Genomic DNA, 26,102 nt, shown 5'->3' with positions numbered 1-26,102 from the left:
TGCCTTGCTAGAAGCATTTTCACTTCTGAAAGACAAAAGACATTCCCCTGATATCATCAGGCTGCAAAGAGTGTGGGTTAAAACCCTGAATAGCTGAAATAAGGATCTGTCCCTGGAGGAAGATGAAAGGGATGCATACTTTGCAAAGGGCTCCACTCAACTAAGACAAGCTCTGATTTTCCCATGGTCCTGTGGTAACAAATATAGTAAATAAATCCTGTGTATTCAATAAATAAGCTTAATATATGTCAAGCTGAAATCGATATACCTACTGATAAAAAGGTTTTGCTCGATGGTCTACGTAGAAATCAGCTGCTTCTTTTCTGGAAAAGTAAAAAGACATAGATGTAGCTATATACACACACATATACACATAAAATACCCCCTGAAAACCACAAACTATCATTCATCAGAATGTTTCTACAGGTGATGTATTCCTAAGCTGGACAGCTTGTTGGGTGTTCATGCCCAATAACAGAAACTACATTTGATTTTCTGTCATATTTTGTGCGGCTACAGGTATAGTTGGTGACTCCTTGTGCTCCTGCTCTGGGAAGGAAGTAATTACTGAAGCCCATTTCAGGGTCACTGATGGTCCCCACACTCTCAGGCTGAGAAACAATGCAGAAGAGTCACCTTCTTGCCAAGCCATTTGCTGTTTTTTTCATCTTTCATCTGTAGAAGGAATATTGGTTAATGAAGTTTGACTTTAAAGCAAAACCAAACAATTTATCTGCTTCACTGGAACATTTCCTTATCAAGGCTAATTTTTTATTACATTGGTGCACAACAAAATATTGCATAACCTGGTTTCTATACAGTATCCTCAAACCTTAAAAGTCCCATAGGCAGCTCAATGCCCTCCAGATTAAAACTTGATTTCTCCCACATTTTCACACTTAAAAACTCAATTTGGTCTTGCACATCCCCTCAGTGACTACACGCTGCTTTCCTCCAAAGCAATGGGGTTTCTGCAATGAGGGGTCTCCTCACATTGCCAGGTAAATAAAGGCATAGGAAGCAAAAAAATACCCTTTTCAGACAGGGTGGTGGCCCGTTCCAAGCTCTGCATTGCCACAGCCACACTACCGAACTATACACGTTTTGGGGACCACCACAGGACATTCCACCATCCATCCTCTGATGGGCATACTGCTTTGTGGCTTTTCACCCCACCACCCCCTGCAACCAGCCAACCTACTCTTTTCTCTGTCTTTTTCCCCAGTTGCTTCTCATGTTTAACTCTTGCTTACTAAATCGCTTTTTCTGCATGGCAACAGCTAGAAAAATCCACAGAGGTTTTCAGCTCTAAACCTGCTATTTTGGAACTTCAAAATTCCAGTTCAGAACACAGGCTCAGTCATGGCTTGCTCCAAATCCTGGTGTGTGCCACTTTCTGAAGCTGGAACTTGTGGAGAAGGACAAGCTCTTCAGGAGGACTGACAAGTGACAGGAAGCAATATTGCTGGCCTCTACTCTGGGTACAAAGTTCATAAGCAAAGCAGTGCTGTAGGGGGCTAAAAGATTCCAAATTGTAAAATTGTTTTTACCTACAGAAACAGTCTTCTAATTTTTTCTGGTCACTTTGAGCACCTCCCTTTACTGAATGAAACTGCCTGCATATTTTTCAAATAAAAGATTCCAAGTATGAACAAAGGCATGGTTCTGTCATCTGAAATGGAACTTTTGACATCTCTCTCCCCTTTACAGTCCAGACCTACACCAAATATTGCCAGAGCAAACAAATAACATCAAGAAGGACCTAAGAAGAATTTAATTGTCCTAACATTTATCGATGCTAGAACAGTTGCATCTTTCTCTAGTTTTTTTTATTAAAATGATCTGATTAATTCCCGGTTTGTTGCTTTCAGTTCAGTGCAAGTATGAGCCACTAAGAATCCAAAAGATTTTAATTAAACATATAGTGAATATGCTTTCTTTCCATTTCCTAACTAAGGCAGAAACAGGATGTAAAAATTATGCTAGACACAGGAACTCTCGCAATCTCAAGCTTCAAACCTACACTCTGTAAAAATTTTTGCCTACAATTCACTATTTCACCAGAAAGTCCACTTCTAAAACTAATTCACCCAACAATTTTGGAAAGCAAATATGAAAAGCGTATGCAAAGAGATTAAGTGTTATAATTTCTGAATGCAAAGAAGTATTTGAGGGATATATTTCTGAAGCAAATTGAGCTCTACTGCTCAGTTAAATTCAATTGAAATAAATATTAAAGTGCAGTTGTGCTGCGTAACTTAGATCCTTTTCAATTTCATTATTAGTTCTATGTTTTTAAGGAACGGAAAACAGTGTTCACATGGGTATAACAGACTGAACTGACATATGATTAAACGAAGAGACTAGAGAAACAAGTGCCTGCCCACACTTTCATATCTTGGTTACAACTTTTACAGAAGGTATGAATCTACTTAACAGTGATTGACAGATAAATGTTGTTAATAATGCCTTTAAAGAAAGCAGTAGTTGATAATGCTGATTTGAACAAGAATGCCTGCAGAAATCTAAGGGTAGGATACTTTGGCAAAGCCATAGTTCTATTATTTTAAAATGGCACAGTCTCAAGAAATAGAGTATGCAAAGAAACCACAAAATACTCAAGGCACTATTTAAATACATTCAGTATCACAGCACAATCTTGTGCTTATTAATAATTATTTTCAATTATACAAGACAACCAGAAATGTTTATATAGAAATAGGCAATAAAAGTTCATGTCTCGGTTTCTTCCCTTCAGTATGAGTCAACTCTAAGGCACCTGACTTGGCTCAACAGTTCAGCTTCCCAGATAGACACTGAAATAAAGCACCATACAAAACAACTCATCAGATCAAATCTTTCAGATTGCAGGAGAGGAAGACAGAAAAAGCTGGTTTGAAAAACACTGTGAATTGTAAATCAACACTAGAAACTTGGTTGAACTCATGAATTGGAATTGTTTAATAAAAGATCTGGGACCAGTATCATCAAACATTGCAGCAGGTGAATGCAGAGATGAGAAAGAAGTCATAGTTGTTTTATCAGTATTTCATAAAGCCAAAAAGGTTTTGAGGTATAGGAAATTTGTTCCTGACTTCACAGCTAAACCATAAGAACACATAAATACGGTATTATGTAAGACATAGCTTTTCTTTTCAAAAATATATTGTATATGCAAAGCAATAAAGGAGAAATAGTGCAGTAACTTTAGGAAAGTCTCATAAGGTAAAATGATCATGTTCTCTTTCCTCTGCAGCATGCCTTCTTTTAAATCTTTTGGTTCAATGAGGCAAGTGGAGAACAGTGAAGGCTGGGAGGCTTAGGAAGATGCGCAAGTAAAATCTGTCCAACTCTGCAACATCATCAGAAGATCACTTGCTTTGCCTAGGACTTCCAGTCATAAACAAGCATGAATCTGAGAGCACAAATTAAGACAACAGATTTACTGAGAGCAAGCAAACCACATACTTTAAGGACAACACTGTTGTAGTCAGCAACACAGTCTGTATGAAGAAGCCATGAGGTGAGGACAAAGACACGTCAGTAGTAAACGCCGCCAAATGCTAAAGATATGGTAACTACCTTGGATTCATAAAGAGACATTACATACTTCATTTGCACAGCACTTTTTGATACTTAGTTTAAATCTCTACATACCCTCAGAAATCTACAGGATTATGAAACTGATGAGTCTTACCTCTGTTACTCACTGGAATAAATTTGATGTGTGTAACAACACAGAATAGTTTTAGAGAACATTCTTAACTGCAAAAATACTTAATACAATAAAGCTAACCTTAAAAAATCCTTACCTTGAAAGCAGCATCATTTTGGCTTTAGTTATTGTCAATCCTGAATTAATAATGATATCAATTAATTCTCCAATTTTGTGCATTGCATCAGGTTTAATCAAAGCCAGTGTTCTGGTGGAAAAAAAAAAAGAAAAGTAGAGAGACACAGCCAACACTACTTTCCTTAGAGCATTTGGTGTGCATGTTGGGTTTATATTCAGACAAAAAAACACCACATCAAAGCAAGAAATTCTGTCACAGTCACATATCCTAGTCCCAGTGTCTCATCGATTTCCATGCTGTTCTTGAATGCCTGTGCAACACATTATTCTGATAAGAATGAGCTTTGTGCATTATAATTTCCTTGGCTCTCTGGTCCAAGCCAGCTCACAGTGTTCCACCAGCAGTCATTATTTACTGACTTCGCTGTCAGAGCAATCATTTTGACCACTTCTTCCTTAGCAAATGGATATCTCTACAGCTCCTCACTCACAGCTCTGGGTTAGAACACAACTGATTTGTTAATCCCTCCCTGCTCAGCTCCTTTTCTATCTAACATTAATCATTATACACATAAAATTCAAGCTGCTAAAATTCTCTGTTTAAAAATATTACTTCATGATGGGCCTCTTCCATAAAACTCAAAGTTAAATGATTTTTTTTTATTATTCTTTTTTAAATATTTGTAGTGCTCAGTGAGAAGAAGATTCTATTGTACTTGGTACAGTACAAAAACTCCATGGCATACAAAGTGCATGCCGAATAGCTGACACTGTTAATAGACACAATAAAAGGATGGCAGAGGAGGTATCACATCTCTTATACTAACTGACAGCTATATTCTAAGGGACATCAATTCAAAAATCTCGACACTCTCCCCCACATCTTTGTTTTCAAGTACATCCTGTCTTATGGGTAATTATCTTTTTACACTGTACATCCCCAAGGCCAGGACTGTTTTATTAGTGCGCTTTGCATAGCACCCAGTACACCATCAGCACTAAACGTATTATTAATCAAAAATAACAAGCACAAAGAGAAGGTCTGTAAAATTGCATTTTCTATTTGCATTCATCTTGTGGTGAGTCAGCTTCAAATGTGCTCAGCTTACAAACCAACATATTTATTCAACCCTGTATCACAGAAACTCCACATCTCTGACAATCCTAAAGAGCACTTTCCATCTTTTACACTGTTTTGAATAAAGAAGGCTACCCAAGAGGCAATTTTTTATTGCAGTGCTTCCCTAAATGGAAGACAAATAATTGAAAATTATTTTTTTCCTATTTTATATACCTGCATAGCACAGAAAGCAGCTTTTGCCGAGGATATAGGAAGTGGGGATGAACTTCCACTACATTTACTCTGAACCTTAAGTGACCCTAGATTGACAGATGCTTTGGCAAGAGACAGACCATTTCACAACAATTGTAAAGCAAGGGAGGTGTTAGGATTAGGAAATGTAACGCGGAAGATTTGAATGTATTCGACATTTCATCTGAAACTAAGGGAGAGACCTAGATGACCTTCAGAGCTCAAAAACAAACAGATTTCCTCAAGCATCATGAAGTTCATATACATAGATCACCCTAGGCTCAGATCCATTGGGAACTATGACATGAAAAGACAGATGGACTAAGGATGCGGCCAGGAACTGCATGGAAGTAGACAACCAAGACTATGCCTCAGTACACTGTTGTGCAAACTAAAGCTGGTTTAGCCTTATCTTCAGATCAGCAAAGTCTGGCCTCTCACCAACATTCAACAGTTTGCCAGCACACTCCATGCAGCCTACAGCCTGTCCCCCTCTTCCCCAAAGAAGCTCCACCTCATTTTGTGGTATTATTTATCATATGACAGGGTGTACCATGTGATTGAGGACCATGAGGGGCAGCAGCTGCCTGCTTGACCGATGACACAAACCTTCATCCTGGCATAAGTTGTTCTCTACACTGTAATTTCCCATGAACAATAAGGATCTAACCACTGGAATGAGATCTCCAATGCCGTTTGCATTTCCTCGAGGAACACTTTTTGAGTCTGTGTTATTACACAGGCTATTTGAGATAGACTGCTAATGCTAGAAATAAATTGTCCTTCTACTTTCAACCTTTATAGTAATACTGTAATTCCTACAAATACGTAAAGAAATACTGCATTATGAAGCAATTTACCTGGAACACATTAATACAAACTGCAATGAGCAACTCTTATAATACCTTTTCTCTAACACTAATATATAAACTTTAACATGTCAGCGTGAGCTTCTCAGACGTATGCAGGGTACAAAAAGTATAGCTCAGGATGCTGAAGACTGTTTCTGAGATTGGATTTTGATTCATGTGCCCTATTTTTAGTTTTAATTAGGAATATGTTTCTTGTGGTTTGACAGGATGCAGTCCACAAAGTGGATTTTGAAACAGTTTTGTGTTTAGGAACAAAGGAGAAAATGAAAATTAAGTTATTTTGCTTACATTTTCAGAGGGACTGTGAGACAGTACTGCAGTGAGTACTGAAACAACAGAAGATGAGAACTGATCAAAGGAACAATGCACAGAGCATGTTGTGACTATGCTTTTGAGATCTACTTATTTCTAATAATAGGACTGCTGCATGTACAGTGGCTTATGTCTTGTAGGGGAAGAAACACTGATTATGTCAATGACTAGAAGCCTAAGAATAACCTATCCCAATCAAAACAGAATACAAGTATTTCTGGTTGACACACAAGGTTTCTAACACCATTTTCAAAACCAGTGATACTGACTCTAAGTATAGTCTACTTAGACAGGACACACTAGGCAGACAAATGTTTACCTCAGGTTACAACCACCCAGGATCACAAGTGAAACACTACAGAAACAGAAATCGCTGTCCCATGCTAATGATTCCTTCTGTGGCACACTGTAAGCAAGCCCATGCTCACTTAACCATTTTAGTTATTGTTTGTGATGGTTTCCTTATGATATACCGTCAAGAAAAGAAGCTATAGAAACTGAAACTCCATAAAACTGTCTTAATAATTTTTGCCTAATTCTAGGAAGGGCCTATGCAAATATAGCCTTTTTCTACATATCTCTTTTGTAACTCATGTACCTAGGGTCACATCCATATTTGCTTTACTGACAAAAATAAAGGTCCCTAATTCAAAACAGTCTTTTTTCTTTTTAATATACATTCCTCAGTCTCCCTCAAAGGCCTCTGTCTGCATACATATTCAGTGACCAAAGAACATGTTTCCAAAGTTGAACTGAACTGCCAAAGTCCTGTACAGCACAAAGGCAAGAAAAATACAGGGAAATATTCTGCCTCATACAACAACCTTAAAATTATTAATAGAACTCCAACTACAGATTATTTTAGGCATTATCAAGCCCTGCAGAAATCTTATTATCTCTATTAACTAATAACTGCTGTAAAACCTGCTAGGAACAGGCCAAAAAGACAAATAACTCATATGCAACTGTTTTGCCTAAGGAAACTCTTTTAATATGACCCTGTTTGCTCAGTGAAAGCTTCTGTGAAGAAATTGGATTTTGACAATCCCTTCCCTGTGTAAGGCATCTTTCACTATGTTCCTCTGGGCTATTCTGAATATGTAACTGCACTTGCATATCTATGTTATCTTTCAGTCGACATTCCTAAAATGTTTTCCAAACAGCTGACATGTCATAAATGCTCTTTCTTCCTTTTGTAGAGCAGTACAAAAATTCATCCCCTCCCAAGACCACTTCATTTGACACAACTACAGTGTTGCCCTGCAGTCAGCAATGCCTCCTACAGGAATAAATGTCATTTTATCATAAGCTGCCTTTTCTTGGTATAACTGCACGAGCCCTGCATCAGAAGCAGGGCTTATGTTAGCTTAGACAGAGCAGAAAATACACATTAATATAAAGATATAATCTACCCAAGGCTCCACTGAGGAACAACAAAAGTAGCCATATATACAAAATCCATCCCCTGGTGTTCTCTACCTCCTTTGCTACTCTTTCACCCTGCCCAACCCCAGCTTGGAGAAAAAGTACTAGAACGCTTTCTGGAAAGATATTAGGCAGGAATTCTCACAGCAATATTTTTGTGCAGTTAAGACAAAGATGTGTGTTAAAACTTGAAACTCTTCCTCTATGTCTGGTTATGTACAACTCCCCAAAAAGAGTTCAAAATAAGCCCAGTTAGCAGGAGGGAACAAGTAGGTGAATAGGGCTCACTGGAATATCATACCTAAGAAAATGTTCAGTGTGCTTTAAAAAAAAAGATGGGGTAAATTATCAAAATTTTTTAATTTCCAGATTCAGATATTACCTGCACTGTCAATAAACCAGATTTAAATTTCTTGTAAATTTAATCTTAGTGCCATTTTATTAAGTCCTTCCTGATATTTTTGGTTTTGGATGGGCTCTTAACATCTTTTCCAAAGCAAATCTTTAAACCAAAAATATGTGATGAGTCTTATCTTCACCCATTATAAACAAACTTTGTCTTAACAAAGAAGCCTGTAGTTTTTATTGACATTCTCACTCTAAACTTTCTGTCCTCATGCACACAGAGTCTGAGAGATGCTGAAAAAAATTATCAGAAAAAGTCCTCCATAGTGGGGAAAAATAGAGAATGTGAGTGGTCTCTAGTGTTTTCATTTGCTACTCTCACACAGATCAGAGTGGTAAGGTTCTCTGCTTCTACAAAGATCCCAGAGAGACAGGTGGCAGCTTCACAAGGTTCAGGTCTTTGAATTCTAGCACACATCAGAATTACCACATTAATTCTGCCCCAAGAGAATCCACAGATCACAAGAATCCTACTGCTGCCTGCCCTGGGGGAGTAACAAAGCTGAACAGGACCACTCTTTTCCTCCTTGTCCCCCTCTTTTCTCCTAAGAGACCTAGAGGAGCCAGCAGTTGACACCATGGAGAAGCTGGCCCTGAAGGTAACACTCAGGTAACTGTGGGAGTCATGGGTTTGCCCACAAGCAGAGACCACTTTGCTTCTCTCCAGTTCTCAGTATGTCAGATCACTTTGAACCGCATGCAAACTTGTAGCTACATTTTCTCCCCACTATTAGCACAGAAAACTTACCTCATTTCTAGCAAACAACTACTTTGAAACCCCAACCACAAAGGGAGATTTCAAAATCCTCCCTTCTTACCTCTCTTTGCGGCTCCCAAGCTTGCGAGACGTATATGGATTCCCATAGTCCACTATGGAGAGATGACGGGAAAAAACAGTAATTTTGCTTCCCACGTATAAATCCTCGAGGTGTAAGCTCTCATACGGGGTGCGCTTCAGAAAGGTGCGGCGGTTCTTCATATCGTACTGCAGGAAAAAGAATATTAAAATCTACCACAGCAAGATATTTAGTAATAGGCAAACTCAACTGTTACCTTCAGAAATTTCCGCAGTACTGCAGGACTGAATCTGATCACTGACTTGATTTAATTCCTAACCCTTTGAACTTACAGGTATACCAAGAAAACTTAGAAGATTAAACCACAATTACAAATGTATTCCATTTAAATAGTCTCAGGTTCACAGCTATCTTTGAATTTGCTTCTGTTCTAATTCAAGTTGCGATAAAAGGTTCGGGTGCCTCGTGGATGCCTCTGCCCAGTCTCACTGGGAGTTCCCTCAGCAGATCCACGCTGTTTCACAGACCAATGGTTTGTACCACAATGATCAAGATACACCCTGGCAGGTCTCCTCTTCAGGGCATCGCTCCAGTGATACCATGCTCTATTTGACTGTGTAGGACTCAGAATTAGGGACGCGTAGATGATTGCAACACTTGGCTGAGATGTTCTCACTGCCTAGAGCTGCGAGCTCAAAAGCCTGTCAAGGCCACTCAGCTTTATATCTCATCATTCCAAGCAAGAAGCCAGACGTTAACATGTAGTTTTCTGGGTGGGCTGGCAAAGCACAACAGGTAACCTGCTGAACTGTTTCTTCACCGCAGGTAGATATTACAGATGCCTTCAATTTCCGGGGGAAGTGGAATCCAATGAAAAGAGGAGTTTTGTCCTCCTCAGGCTAAACTTCCCCTTCTGTCTCAAGTTACATGTACTGTACTCCACTGCAACGATACATCAACTAGAATTGCATTAAAAGAAAGCATATCATTCCCAAAAATTTTAGAGGGAAAGAAAAAATTTAAGAGCAAAGTTGCATACTCCATGTTCTGAAATGTGTAAATATAGTTCTCTTCTGTTAGAAGGGTAGAAAAAAAAAAAAGTTTTTTCAGAATAGTCAAAACTTTGCAGGTCAGAGAATATAAATTATTTTGATACTTACTCCTGCTGAGGGCATGATTATCAGGAAGAATCATTCCCTGCTGAAATGTCTTTAGCTCCTCATACATGCTCCTACTAAGTGTTCACTATTCAAGTGCAGCAGGGAATGAAATGACAACATGTTTAAAGAAAAATATCATTTGAATTCAGCTAAGTGTTTTCTCCTGGACTTTGGCAAGAACAGTGTTAACTATCTTGGCCATATGCAAATTCTTCAGTATCTTGACTAAAAATCTGAACACTTCCTTGGTTATTTAAGTAATGGTTCCTAGAAAAGCACCTTGTACTGTCTCTCTCTTCTCAAGAAGAAGAAAAGAAGAGGATCTACCTGTGTTAAAGAATTCTTCTTTAGAGTGGAATTCTGGATCTCTTTAAAAGATCTTTTTATAAAGTGAATGATAAGCCACAGTAGAAGAAATACAAGACTGTTTGCACTGTTACCCTGCTGCCCATGTACATATAGAAATAAATTACCCAAAACAAAATAGTTCTCTGCTAAGAATCTGTCCTTTTTAAAGATTTCTTCTCTCTTTTTAGGAAATCTTTTGTAGCAAGAAAAGTTATTCAGGTTTTCAGAATTCACCATGAGAGTTATTAACTATGGAAACTCAGAGAATGGGGGCACCTCTGTCAAGAGATCCAGTTTGACTGTAAGAGCTGCTTGCTGTCCTTGGACAAAAATCTATGCTGTCTTCTTCCCAGCTGCAAAGCAAGCAGGAAACTTCTCTTATTATTCCCGCTGTCATTTTTGTTTACAGGAAGCAAGACAGGACAGAATGGAGAGGTAAGCTCAGGATTTCAAGTAACAAATGCCTTCAACAGCTCTGCTCCACCTTCAGCTGACATGTGTGATAAAAGAAAGCTATTGTCAGGGAGGTGGGAAAGGGGAAAAAACATCCTTTTCATAAGTGGGGAAAAGTTGGTTCATATCTATTACTTTCCTTCTTCTCAGACACGCTGAAGGTAAGAGCGGGTTGTCATCTCCTCAGGAAGATATCAAAAGATGCAGAAGAATTAAGCAGTACTAAAGAAACAAAGAATCCCTGAATTCTGCAGAAATTTAAAAAAAACTCCAGAAGAGAATTCTAAATGTAGCATCTATCCAGAAACTCACTCCAAAAGTGATTTTGAGATATTCTAAGGGTGTTCACATCTATTTTTGATTTTTAACTTCTGTCCTGGACACGTGCAGTCTGTGACTGCGTGCATACCATACTGTCTTCCCCTAAGAGCACACTGGCAAAACACAGAAGTTTACCAAGCCATAGACAGGGCATTAAGTAGTTCAGGAACACCTTGAAAGCTCTTGATTTTGAGATGTCTAGATGAAACGAACAACAATTTCAGCAGCCCACACGCGGTTGTGTAGGAAGATTATTACAACTCCTGACTGATTAAACCATCTCTGGGAAAGAAAAAACAAAAATCCTCACATTTTGACAACTGTGCACATACAGACATCATACAAAGAACTAACTTAAATGGGACAACATTATGATAGAGTTTGTTTAAAGAAACCATCAAATGCAAAGTGCATCTTCTTGTACAGATGAGTATCATGGTTTCTGCAAGCAGTAGTTTGGGTTAAGAAAATGCAAGTTTCACTAGCTTCTTATTTTTCCATTTGATACTTATAGCAGGAAAGTTAAAATCTGATAATGAAATTAAATTATTAAATGTGAATATCCAAATCTAGGCTATTCTTATCTTCTTAGGTCTTCATTAAAAATTGGAATAGTCCAAACCATTCACTCATTCCTAAAGGGAAGCACAAAGCATTGGTTGGCTTATGAGGATTATCTTTACAGTATACATTATATTTTTATATACATGCCTGCTAATGCAAAATGCTTGTTTTCATCTGCTATCAATAAAAAATGGGGATCAGTTGTATGAATCACAAGTCAGAAAGGTCTGTGCAACACCACTGATGGAAAAATTTAGATCCCACTGCCTGAAATGTCCTACTTTTCATTAAAACCAAATTAAGAGCAATCTGCCATTTCCTCCACTTTGATTAGACTCTTTTACATTTTAGTCTTCAGAGATTTCTGGAATTCCTGATGAAGCTTATTCCCCTGTTTCGAATTAGTTTCAGTTAATTCTTCTCAAGCACTAGGTCAGTGTTGCTGAGCTTCAATTCTGAAACCCAAGTAGAGATTGAATGAAAACAGATTTGTGCAAATGAATCTCTCCACACAAAAGCAAGCATTAAGAAAGAAAAAAAAATCATAAACATGAGTGCTATTCCACATAGCACTTCACTGTGAACTCGTATTTTTACTTTCCTTTTAGTTTTAGAAACAGAGCAAGATACATTTTAAATAGTATTTTCTTACATGGAAAATTAATAGGCATAGGCAGTGGCTTGCTGTTTTATGAAATGTTTAATTGGATATTACAGTTATGAAAAAAGATTCTTTTTTCTTTCATTCTTACCATTTCAATTGATCCATCTTTTGGATAGTACAGAAGTTCATAACGTCGAAAGAGTGAAGCATTTGGGTCATACCATTCAGCAATGAAAGCATATCTCTCATCTTGACTCTGGAAAAGGGGCAAAAATGGTTATTACCAAAAGCATACATATTTTATATGTAAAAACACACAAATAAAAAAACTTCATTTGTTATCAGAAAAGTAAAAAAAAAAAAAATCACTAATAAATGGACTTGCACACTCTGCGTATTATCTTCTGCCTACCCCAGCTGGTGACATCTTTTCAGTTGTTAGCTATCACCTTTTAAGTATAATGGAACTTGGATCATGGCAGTTTTCCAGGCAATCTCATAACTTACTCTGATTTCATCAGTCATGAAGTACGGAATATTGTAGAAGTTGTTGTTAGACTTTTTAACTTCATCAAAGTATTTGATTTACCTTCATTCATCAAAAAAAAAAAAGTGTTTGCCTACAACTAAATTACAGACTCTTCACACGTTTTCTACACATCCTACAAGAAAACACTTTCCACTTCCTTAACAGTCATAACTAAACTCCTCTTAATGAGGAGATAAACATATTCAAGTTAAGGACAACATTAGTTTGGTTCACTACTTAACTTCCTTAAATTTACATAAAGCATAAATAGCCCAACCTCATTTACAACTCATTTTCTGCCCTCAAGGAGTGCGACGAGAGAGACAGATTGCAGTAATTCTACAAGTGTAACCACATGCACAGTTTCTCCCCACTCCTCATCCTCCAGAGGATAACCCCCCCCAGCAAAGTAAGCAGAAAGACGACGCGAGGCACGAGGACGTGCAGTTTTAATACCTCTTAGTGGTATATGTTTGTCAGCTATTGATGCAATATCAGTTATTTTATGGCTGTTAGACGGAGCTCTAATTTTTATTTTCCACAATTCCTCTCAATCTGATTGCTACTCCTAAGGGCAAGCATGGTCTTGCCATGGGCTTCCACTCTTTACATGTATCTGCACTCTTAAACATTATAAACATTGAGGAACCACTGGTAGCTTAAGTTGCAGCCAGGTAGGTCTTTTTAGTACTTCAGATTTTAGAAGACAGCAGCATTTCAGTTGTTACAATGACAGCTCATAACGCAACAGGACAGAAAGAGTTCCTGTGGGCTTCCATTAACTATTCTGGAAAACCAGTAGGAAAAGAATAATAATTTTCCTAGTGAGTGGAAGCCCACAGACATTTGAAAAAACAACAAAACAACCACCATGATCTTGCTTCTCTTGTCAGTGCATTTTTTCTTTCAGCATCTTCAGCTTACCACTGACTTAGGAATAAGTGCTTTTGCAGGTTGAAGCCCTAACACAAGCAGGAGCAGGAAAGAATGAGATAATGAAGAAAAAACTTAGAATTTTACAATGTGATGAATACTTGTACCTGTTTAGTTAAAAGCATCTTAGCAAGTGCCCCACCCTCCTGCCAGCCTTTATGGTACCCTGACACTGCAAAACAAAGATACGATTGTACCACAGAAAGACTCATGCAGTAGGGATGCAAAACTTCCTTTTCTATCTGTAGAAGTCTGTACAGCTCTGAAAACCTTCTTTACATGAGCTACTATAACTTCTGTATTATCTGTACAGTACACACTGCAGCCTTTGACAATAGTTAGACTCCTATTTTGGGTGCAGCATCCACCAGTAAAACCAGGGACTTAGCCAGTTTCTGGTTCTTACTTAAGCAAGTCATGCTTGGGTCTTCATTGCTATCATCATTGTTCTGGAGATATAGAAGTCAAAACAAACTCTTATGTCAAAACTCATACCTTGATTTTTCTACATAGGTATGTTGTTGGTAGTAAGCAATAAATAAGGGTTGGCAGACAATAATAAATTACTGATTTCAACCTTGATCTTAAATATACTCATACTACTGGAAGACAAGACACTTGATCAATTAATTTGACCATCACCTTGTCAAGGATGGATGTTATAAAGAAGCAATTCTCTACCAAAGAGATTGACTAAAAAGAAAAACAGTCCTATTCCACAGAATCACAGAACAGTTTGGGTCAGAAGGGACTTTAAAGATCATGTAGTTCCAATCCCCCTGCCATGGGCAGGGACATCTTCCAGGTTGCTCAAAGCCCCATCCAACCTTGAACAATTCAATCTTACTCAGTGTCTGAGCTATTAATATTTTTTTATTCAGCAGTCTCTGCTGGTCATTACTTCTTATTCAGCTGAATATCATCATTTTGTATTATCTTCTCTTGGCATCATAAGCAAAGGCAAGGTCATAAATGCTACTTAGACTTGAAAAAAACTACAGAGCTAATACCCAAACACAGTAAATGTTATCAGTAAGCAGCACAGTTTGAATCCACTTTTGGTTTGTATCTAGACAATATGGAGAGCTAGCAGTTTTCTAAAATAACCAAAACAAAACCTCTAAAGTTTCTCCTGGACTATAACTAGAATTTCCTCTGTTGTACCAGCATAAAACTATTACAATAAATGTAATGTAGAGATGTAGAGAACAGTAGCAGTAGAGAAGTTAAAAGCTTACTGCAAACACTGTAAAGATAACTGGAAACAGAATACATTTGCAAACATGTAAATTGTTTTAAAGGCACCCACCCCAAAGTGAAGAAATTCAACCCTAAAAGCAAACTGAAGACCCTACCAAATAAGTATAATGTAAAACACAGTAGAACTGCAATCTTACTATTGCAGATTCATGCAAATAGTCTTAAACCAGATAGATTACAATACTGAATGTAATCACAATGTGATGAACATATTCTGGGAAGATCTTGCCAGGTATTTCTGTAAAAATGTCACTCCAGGTCATTAAAAACACCAACTAATTTAAAAACACAAGTTTTTAAAAGTGAGTACATATTAAGCTCATAATATATGATTTTAAATGAGAACAGAAATTTTGATTTACTGATTTAAAGGAGGAGTAGGATTTAGGAGGCAAAACCCAAACACAAAAACCTATCCATTTTCCCATCACTGGAAGAACTGCAATAAAATTTTAAGCCTTCACAGCCCTAAAATTATCTTTTCTGGACATTTACTTGCCATCAGTTTACCACTAAATAAACAGAACAGGTATGGCAAACAACTTTCTAACATACCCTTTACTAGTGTGCCCTGACTGCAAAATGGTAAGGAGTTGTAAAGATGAGAAAGTACTAAGGGAGACATGCTAAGTTTCATCCTTAGCTTCTGTCCATCCTCCTAACAAAGGAAACTCAGAGAAAATAATTGTCCAGGGAAGAGTGATTAGAGAACAGCAATGACCTGTCAGGTGGTATCATGTTCAATGCACCACACTGCTCCAGACCAACACTGAGTCCTGAAAGAGGGAGATATCACAGCCCTTGACCAGAGATCCCCGATACCTCATTCCCACAGGAAATATCTGGAACATGTTAGTCACTACTGAAATCACGTTCCTGGGAACAGCTCAAGTAATAACAAATCAAGTGAATAAATAAATACCTTATAACTCAGAAAATTCTTGCTTTAAAGAATTAGTTTCCATTCATTTCTGTACCATACCCTCATTAAAATCACACATAGCCTCTGCTCTCATGACTATGTAATTAACCAAGCAATACCTAATGGAGGAGAAATATTTTTTCATAACTGTTCACATAAGTGGAAAAATCACCAATATTAAAAAGCCCAGCAGTGACTATGCACTTTATATTTATATACTGATACTTTTAAAATAGCTGTCTTGAGCTCAAGTTTTACATCTTCTTTCCATGGTAAAATCTAAGGCCATTGAGATCAGTGATGTCAGAAGTTCACATACTGTGAAGATGGAAAGAATATTTTTTTTCTTCCTCTTAGAAGCTGCAGAGAAAAACATTTAAATGCATGTGGGTTTTGCTAGCTTACGCTTTTTTGTTTATATCGGCATGTGTGAATTTGCAGTAGGATGGCTCTATGCACATGAGAAACATTTATTCAAGTACAGCTGAATTAAAAAAAATAAATTTTGTACTTAGTTCTGAAAGTGATGGGGGAAGCAGTCATTCTTAGCTAGCATGGGACCAAGTTCTAGAAACTAAATCCAAGCATTCAGCAAAGAGCTGTGCTCACAGAGAACTCTGCTGCAGAGGGAAATAATATGTCTGGAACCAAACTGCCAAGGATGCTCATAACCAGAAAGTAGAATGATTAGGGAGCTGGACAGGATATGATGCCTTGTCCTGTAAACCTTTTAAACTTCCAAAAGGCTTCTGTTGACAGTAAAACAAAAGGAGATCTTCCAAATGTTTTCAATAGAAGCAGCAGTGGTAGAACAGCAGTTCAGAGACTAAGGAACTCTCACGGGAAGGTGGAGAAACAATTTTATCCCTCTGGTCTGAACTATGCAGAACATCTATCTGGATTTGCTTTTCCAGCTTCAAGATGCCTCGCGACTGCCACGCTATTGCAATCTTCTGGGGAACGTACTTCTGTTCTTCTCTAGTTTTGACTAGAAATTTCTTGCTGGAGTTTCTCTTAAAATTGGCAATACAGGGAATCAGGAGCTATTGAATTTTTTTTTTCAACTCGAAAGAACTTCATGTGAAACAGCAACAAAATATTTCTTAAAATTAGAAAGCCCTGAGGAATCTAGAAAGTGCACCTCGACATGCTCTTAGCAACCTGGTCTCCTTGAGGCTTACATATGCCACCAGGAACTTCGGCAGGGATGGTGTATCTGACACGGGCTCACGGCCGCATATTTATTGGTTTAGGAGTCATGAAAAGGATTGCTACATTTTACGTGCGCAGCTTCATGTCTGCTGCTCCTTCAATTTTCTCAGTGACTCAGTGACTCTGAAATCAGACCAGAGAGAAAAAGAATCAAAGGATTTGACTCATCTCCTAATGAAGCAATAAAAAGCCTGCACAAACCTCAGTAAAAGCTGAATCCAATCCATCCTTATATCTCTGTTCTATATTTTGTAAAACCGTGCTGTCATGGGGAAAACCTGCAGTCGAGCACGGATCAAGCTGTTTCTATGAAAATCACTGGGAACAGGATGGACCAGCAGACAGAACTATTCTCACTCTGAAAGGGTATTTCTCCTAATACACCAAAAAAGCTTTCTGGAAAGATTGCTCTGAAACTTCCTAAAATTCTGGCAACAATTTTAAGGGCACATTTCTCTCACAACCTGTTCCCTCCTCAAACCAGGCTGGTGGAACTCTCAAAAATACTTTGGAAGAGCAAGAATATTTTTATAAAAGATGAGATGGGTTTCAAAGCACAAGGATACAAATTACTTTAAAACATTTCAGGTGAAGATATAACAAGGCTGACTGACTCCAACATCAGGTGGTTTGCTTATGCATTAGTGCTTACACTTATCTTATGTTTCTAGAGGAAAAAAAAAAAAATCACAAATGTCTGAGAGTTGCCAACCACCCTCTGGCAAAAAAAAAAAAGTATTTACTGAAATGGCCAGTCAACATGTATCTTTATCCTTGTCTTTCCTCTTTATAGGTTCTACCAAAAAACCCCAACTATTGCCATATTTGCTGGTGCATTCCTTTGACAGATGTCGGCCTCGTGCTCTTCAGACAGTGGGGTGAAGTGGGGGACCTGACCAGCTGCCTTCATTAAGAACATTATTCTCAGAATAAGGTCCTGAAGTTATTGTTATGTATAATCAAATGTATATAAATGTGTGATCAAATTCTTACAGCAGATATCTAAGCCCTGTTACGAATTATTTGAAGCAGTTCCTCAAAGCTCATAAACAGCCAATCACTCGGTCATCTTCCAGGTAATCACCACTTCAGATTTAACTCTACCTCCTAGTCCTGAGGAGGACTTCACCACAAATGAAAAGGAAGTCACTGACAAACTCCTTGTCTGAGGAGCAAGAGCCAGGAATTTCAACCAGATCTGCCCCTGCCTTCCTCAAAGGTAGCTACTCACAGTGTTATACTCCCCCAGCAGGCCAATGACAGAAGCACTGTCACAGTGTCACCTGCTTTCTTAAGAGCCCTAGCATCACTTGGATTTTTTTAAATGGTTGACTTGTTAGCTTTCCCATTTCTTCCATTTAAACATCAGGCTAGCCTTACCTTATTTTCAGCTGAATGCTTTTAGGTGCAGGTCCTACACTACGCCAAGCCTTCCAAGCAGCACTGAGCACTCATAAATTCAGACCACCAGACCAAAAAAATGTAACTTCAATTAGCTTTAAAGATGGTCTCAACCAGTGGGTTAGGAGTGCTACTCTTTCATGTAAGGACATCTTCAATAAAATGGTCCTCTGCAGACATAAAGATGAAAAAGACAATTCAAAAACACTTAAAACAATTGGAATCTGTAATAAAATGTTACATAAAAAGTCGAGTACTTCTGCAAGCATGAGAAACAATGAGGTCTAGTTCTCTATATTCATATTTCCCATCCCTGTTGTGACCACAGCCTCTCTTCAGCTCAGGCATTTAATAAAGGCTTGTACCCACTTGGACTCTCTGATGTCTAACTATGGTTCTGTTCAGTAGAGACTTTCTTAAAAGACACATTAGAGAGTTTCTTCACCCCCTTCATTCTTGTGAAACCTGGAGGAACATCATTATCCCTCTACCAAATCCGACTGAAATCTGACAGCAAATTTCAAACTTCCCAGCAGGAAAACTAAGGGGTCAGATACGCACAACAAACTGCCATCATAGAAATTTAGGTTTTCTGAGACAGACAGAAAGAAGCTGCATAAAAAATTCTACTTGCATACTACAAGTAATTTTCCATCACCAGTAATTCTTTACAGGAAAAATCCCCATTTGTGAAAGGGAAAGTCAAAAAAAAGCACAGAAGTAGCTAAGACATTGAACGTTAGCAACAATTTTGCAAAACCGAAACATGACTCCTCAGACATGCTGATGGTATTTAACAAATAACATTCTCAGTGGTAGAAAGTGTTCTAATTTTCAGCATTGCAGTGCACCTTAAATCCCAGAATGAATTCCCAATAGTACACATTTACCAAGCTTTGTTATTCAAGCCATCTTCTACCTTCAGTTTGTGTAATACAAGATATTTTCCAGGCAAAACTTAAATCCACAACGCTGTGTAGATAGTGCGCTCAATTAGCTCTGTCTCTTAAAGCTCATTTTCCTCCTCCTCTTCTATTCATGTTTCTGACACACGAGTCGGAATAATTTTTAGAACTCCAATTTTGCCTCCCCCTCACTGCTGTTGGTCCTCCCACTACTTTTTCAACAGGCTTTTCTTTAGCAAAAAAGTAAAATCAAAAGACCAGCTTTCAAATAGAGAAACATCTGGCAACTGCAATTTCCGTGACAATGTCTTGACTCCAGACAATTCTCAATCCAAGTCTCACATTCAGAAGCTCACTGGTGAATTTTGTAAGCAGTATCCTTTTTAATGCTCTCCTTGTAGAAAGCAAATCCCACCTATTGAAAATTTCACACAAATTCTAGACTATTTCAAACTAATTAAGAATTGGCTAGATTAGTAACATTCTTAATGATATCTGGAAATCCATTAAGTGAGCCAAACACTCATTTACATTTACCCTCCTGCAACTTGTGCTACATCCTTTAGACGCGCAGTTATTCGACTCCCAGTATTACTGGTACTTAGGCTTCTCAGGTACCTTTTGGACTAAATATGTTCATATGGCTACTGCTGCCTGGAGCATCTGTTGCCAAGTAACATGGGGATACTTCTGTCCCTGTAGGACTAACAAAGTGAATCTTCCTCTTCAGTTGGGATCTCAGTTCAGCAAACCATGCCCATATACTCAGGGGTTGTGATAAACACAACTCTAGAAGCTTGAAGGTCTCAAATTTTCTTCTCAGATTTAGGAATCTGCAATTCTGTCTCACATCAGCAAAACTGTTTTGCTGTTCTGTCAATTTACTAAGAAATCTTCTTTTATTACTAGATTATGCAAATTATGTAAGCTTCCTATGCATGTAGGCATGATTAGTGTAACCTAACCTTTTTTTCCCCCCAGTCTCTAAGAGAATCAAGAACTCAGATTCTCAACCACTAACTTCAATCCTCTGCAATTACATGCCTAAAACACATGAAGGATGCCATACTTTAGTTTAGTTTCGGAAGACCAGGTAAACCTTGTCTTTAGGACAATATATCGCCATTTAATGCATGTTTTTAAAGCTGCAGATCATAGTATGTATTATTGTACTTTTAATCACATGATCACAGCTAATTCCCCTAAGAGTAGTCAGCAGTGCTCAGCAGGTCTGTGTGTCCATCTGCCTCCACTAACTCAAGCAGAGTCCCACAGTGATTTAAGCAACAGCAAAGCTGTTCGCCAACTCAGAACAGCATTTGTAATGCAGGTCATCTCACTAATTACACCCGAGAGTAGAATTTAGGTGCTTTGCCCCTAATCAGCCATTAGTGGCACAACTACCGCTGCCACGGTCAGCTGCTGAACGCTCAGCTGTCTTCACCCTCCAACCAGGAGATCAGCGCCCACACTCGATCCCAGAAAGGAAAACAGGGCTATGCATACACTGAGCTACCTGTGCACATCCCATTACAAGTTCCAATAGGTACTGTACTTACAGGAAAAACATTTCTGAAAGGCTCAAAACCTGGCCTAACATAAAAGTTGACATAGATATTCGTCTGGCAAACTCTCAGCTTTCAATTTCCAGTATTTTTAAAACTGAAGTGTTTCAAGTGAACACTGTTGTTTTTTTAAAAATTTTATTTATTTATTTATTTATTTATTTTTAATTAGGACTCTGAAGCATTTTCTCCCAAAACATTCTTATTCAGGTAGTCCATTAAATTTTCAACCTCCAATAGAATCTGCCTGGAAATTTTCACATAGAGTGGTTAAAATTTGAAAAAGTTACAAGCAGCTGGAAGTAGAGGTTTCAAAGGAAACACCTACAAAACCTAAACCAAAGCTGCCAACAGCACTTCGAAGTAGTATAATGCCTACAGCATTTTCAGATTATCTCAGCTCATAATAATCTTCTGAGAAGCGTTTTTAACAAGAACTAGTTGGTTGCCTTGGAATCACAGCTAAAGGAGGAGGATCCCTCAGCAGCCAATATTACAAGCAATTAGCACTCAGGATTTTGTGTGAATGCTCTAAAGACCACACATGCTGTGCCTACCTTGAGCAGTCAGAGCTTATAACAGTCTAGTAACCATTTATGATCCTATGAAGCAGACAAACAACTGCTGACGTCTCTTATTCACTATTGCAGGCATCTTGTCTGCACTACTGCTTAACCAAATGTTGATGTTAAAAAACTCCTTTTTTCCCCTCAGATTGTGTTAAGTCTTGATTCTAAGGTAGCTGAACTAAATCCAGGTTTCAGCTAGTAGAGATGTTGTGGTCATACTTTATTCTGAAGTCAGACTAATGACAAGTTACAAGTTAACAGAAATTCTCATGACAAAAGCTGTTCGGCAATTTCCCATTAGTAAAGTCAAAAAATTAAAACTTCTGTGGGGTACAAAAGGCAAAGTGGGTAAGTACAAACATATTATTAAACTCTGCCAATCGTTTCAGGCTATTACAGGTTCATCTTATGAAGATCTGTTTTACAATTCAAAGATTTATTTCTCTTTCAGAGCACAGACTTCTGTCATGACAGTTTTTTTACTAACTGCTATTCCCTGGAGATGCAAAGGTCTCTGCTGGATGAAGACACTGACTAAGAGATTCCTATTCCATACACAGCTTTGATCAAGTTGCTTAGTTTCACCTGCCCCCTGCACTAGAGCATTTGATGTTCAGCACTTTTTAAAAAAGGAGGCCATATTTCCCACTTTGTCATTCTGTAAAATGGGAATAATCATCACCATCATTCCTTTCACAGAAGGACAGCAAGATTTAATAGCTAAAATATCTGTACTATTTAAGCATTATAAATCCTCCTGGATTTTGACAAAAACATGACAGAGGCAGCTCAGTCAGTTCCTCCTCATTTCCTGCTCCACAAAACCTTCACTGCAGCACAGGAACCAGGCACCTGCGGAAGAAGTCAGAAAATGCTGCCAGGCCCACTGCCCCTGCAGCTGCCACCAGGAAACACTGCTAGCCCAGAATGTCAGTAGCTGCATCCAGACCACAATTCTCCTCCTCCTCACCAGTGATTTGGGGATGTTCAGACTTGGAGACCATGGTTCAGTTATCGGAGTGTATTGTAACAGAGAACATGGGACAGGGCGAGGACAGCATTGGTGTAACTAGAAAACAAACAGCATAATACACTCCCTACAGTAGGAGAAAGAATATGTGGAAAGGATAAAAATAGGAGGGATACTAAGTTTAGCAAAGGATCATACTTAAAGGTGCAGCGTTAATGTGGAAGAACAGGTACACAGCCTCCAGTGTGCTTACCCACCTTTCCCCATTTCCCACGTGTAGACCTCTCACACGTGGCTCTCTTTGCAAGTGTGTTAGAATATTCTGTAGAAAAAGTGTGATTTCTTAAAAAGATACTTAAGGTAGTTACAGTTATTGAAGAATCCATGCAAACAAAGAATATGCAACAGGCTCTCAGGAACACATCTTGGAAGAGCCAATTCTTGGCAAATACAGGAGCACCCTCTGGTGCCCAGGGACAGGTTGAGCAACTTATTTAAAACTCAAGAATTAACTTCTGAAATGATCAGTAAGTCATCTGTTTGCCATCATTTTCTAGTGTACTATGCCTCAAACTGAGTAACCTTTTAAGTGGAGGTAGAAATGACTAAATGATAAAGCAACAGATCACAACAGCCTGGGTGATGAGGACCTTTCACACAGGAAAACTGCTGACACGTGGGCATATGGCTTTCTTCACAGAATCACAGAATCATCTGTGTTGGAAAAGACTTCCAAGATCATCGAGTTCAACCTTTAACTGATTATCACTTTACCAACCACACCATAGCACTAAGTGTCACATCCAGTCATTTCTTGAACACCCCGGAGAACGGTGACTCCACCACTTCCCTGGGCAGCCCGTTCCAACATTTAAAAACCCTTCAGTGAAGAAATTCTTCATGATGTCCAACTTGAACCTTCCCTGGTGCAGCTTGAGGCTATACCCTCTCGTCCAGTCACTGGCTGCCTGGGAGAAGAGTCTAACCCCCACCTGCCTAAAACCTCTTTTCAAGTAGTTGTAGAGAGCGTTAAGGTCCCCCCTCAGCCTCCTTTTCTCCAGGCTAAAAAATCCTAGCTTTCTCAGCTGTTCTTCGTACAACTTACCCTCTAAACACTTCACCATCTCCATTGCCCTTCTCTGGACTCACTCCAACACCTCAATGTTCTGGACAAGATGCCATTGGTCTTCTTGGCCACCTGAGCACGTTGCTGGCTCATGCTCAGCTGCTGTCAACCAGCACCCCCAGGTCCTCTTCCATCAAGCCACTTTCCAGACATTCTTTCCCCAGCCTGTAGCACTGACTGGGGTTGTTGTGACCCAAGTGCAGGACCCAGCACTTGGCCTTACTGAACCTCAGACAACTGGCCTTGGTCCATCTATCTAGCCTGTCCAGATTCCTCTGCAGAGCCTTCCAGCCCTCCAGGTGACCAACACTCCTGCCCAACTTAGAGTCATCCACAAACTTACTAAGATCATCCAGATCATCAATAAGGATATTAAACAGGCCTGGCCCCAACACAAAGCCTTGGGGAACCCCACTAGTGACCAGCTACCAACTGGATGCAGCACCGTTCACCACCACTCCCTGGGCCCGGCCCTCCAGCCAGTTCTTAACCCAGCCAAGACTGCACCTGTCCAAGCCATGGGCTGCCAGCATTTCCAGGAGAATGACATGGGACACGGTATCAAAGGCTTTGCTGAAGTCTAGGTAGATTACATCCACAGCCTTTCCCCCATCCACTAGGTCATACCTGGTCATAAAAGGAGATCAGGCTGGTTAGGCAGGACCTGCCTTTCCTAAACCCATGCTGGCTGGAAACATCCAGCCTCCAAAAATGTCTGTGCCACAGGTGTTAGACAAGTATCAGAGCTGTCCACTCCAGGACAACTTGCAAGGGCTATCTTACATAATTTATCTCATACTGGGGACATTTCTATTAGGCATATGGTATGAGGAAAAAAAAATTTCTACCTCTTATGTGCTCATCTGATCAGGGATATGCTCTTTATACATGCAAATCCTTGATAAGCTTTCATTCTTAGTATTAAACTGTAACAGTATGTTTCAAAGCCCAACCACACAAAATTTACTCCCTTTGTCAAACCTTATGCTATTTTTTCTTTCCATTTTGTTGGCTGGGAGAGAACTACTGGGTTTCAACCACAAAACACTACTGAGCGACTGTGGTGTGTTGCTTAGGCACCAGGTCCTCTGGTTTCCATCTGTATAAGGACACAGGTGAACAAACAATAGTTTGGGAGGATTAGGCCAAGCACAGTGCTTACTTCCAGGAAATAGTACTTTCAGTAATTATTCTTGGCAGCCAAAATTGTAGTTAAAAATCAAGGTTCATGGAAAAAGCCCCCTTCAAACACACCACTTACTACCACTGTTTCTCACCAGCCAGTAAATGATTAACAGAGTATCCCATCTGGCTATACTAGATCACCATATTATTCTAGAAAGTGAAGCTAAAATGGTTAACTGAACAGCCAAACTCACCTTTTGGAGGGTCACTATTCCCTTGGCTTATAGGAAAGAGACACCATCAAACAGAAAAAGATAAAAGGTTCAGTAGCCACTGGCCACCAAGGCAGTTGGGGTCTGGAGAACACAACACACAAAGCACAACTACCTAACTGAAAGACATCCAAAAAAGATGGATCTAGACTATCCCTGAAGGTGTACAGCGACAGCAGAAAAAGCAAAGGACACAAGTGGGACATTCCAGTCACATACCAGGAAAAAAAATTACCAAGAGGGTGGTCAAACACTGGCACAGGCTGCCCAGAGGGGTTGTGCAATCTCCATCTTTGCAGATGTTCAGGACCTGCCTGGAGAGAGGCTGGAACAGCCTGGTCTGGTTAGACCTGTTTTGAGCAGGTTGGAGGTCCTTTCCAACCTAAATGATGATTCTGTGATTCTTATCATAGTTTGGCGTCTCTTTGCCCAAAGATAATGTCCCTCCTTCCAAGCTGCTCCAGATCCTCCATAGACCTATTGGGTTCCTTTATTAACAACAATCTACATGTATTTTCAAAAATTAAGAACTCCGACACAACGCTGTTAAGTATAAATTTTATCCATGTCAAATCTGCCTGGAACAATTCTCTAAATAACCACTGTCTCTGTCATTAAATCTTACTATTTTTTTATTACCAACTGAAAGTTCCTAACTTTTCTTTATTTCTGGCAATGGTTCACTGGGTAATTCCTGAATTTCTTGACCTTCTGACAACGTACATATTAAAAAAAAAAAAAAAAGAACCCCAGCATACAATTAGGACAGACATGTCAAAGTTATTAAGATCTGCACCCACAACCCAAAGGATCTGGCCAGCCAACTCTGGGTGACAAATGGAGATTAGTATTAAATTTATCATTAGGTAATGCTAGACAACTTTGACTATTATAATGTCACCTATTTCAGCCACTCTATCAGAAGAGCCACCAATGCATCTAAAATT

At 39.0% G+C, this 26,102-nt stretch overlaps 1 protein-coding gene across 3 annotated transcripts in view; it reads right to left on the bottom strand.

The window, feature by feature from the left end:
- NME7 (NME/NM23 family member 7) overlaps positions 1 to 26,102 on the bottom strand; it is an 89,495-nt gene that overhangs the window by 58,897 nt on the left and 4,496 nt on the right. For 2 of the 3 annotated variants that reach the window (XM_051781034.1, XM_051781036.1), the window contains exons 2-5: positions 12,515 to 12,622; positions 8,938 to 9,104; positions 3,813 to 3,923; positions 273 to 323 (exon numbers count right to left, since the gene is read on the bottom strand). In XM_051781034.1, coding sequence (XP_051636994.1) covers positions 273 to 323; positions 3,813 to 3,923; positions 8,938 to 9,104; positions 12,515 to 12,622 — 437 coding nt within the window. Of the gene's footprint in view, positions 1 to 272; positions 324 to 3,812; positions 3,924 to 8,937; positions 9,105 to 12,514; positions 12,623 to 17,285; positions 17,346 to 26,102 lie in introns of all 3 variants that reach the window. The other variant, XM_051781035.1, reaches the window with a different exon arrangement.

Source organism: Manacus candei, unplaced genomic scaffold (assembly GCF_025592945.1).
Source record: "Manacus candei isolate 608988 ecotype Guabito, Panama unplaced genomic scaffold, ASM2559294v1 h1tg000014l, whole genome shotgun sequence".
In the NCBI taxonomy this organism is placed as follows: domain Eukaryota; kingdom Metazoa; phylum Chordata; class Aves; order Passeriformes; family Pipridae; genus Manacus; species Manacus candei.
This window is presented reverse-complemented; position numbering and strand designations above follow the sequence as displayed.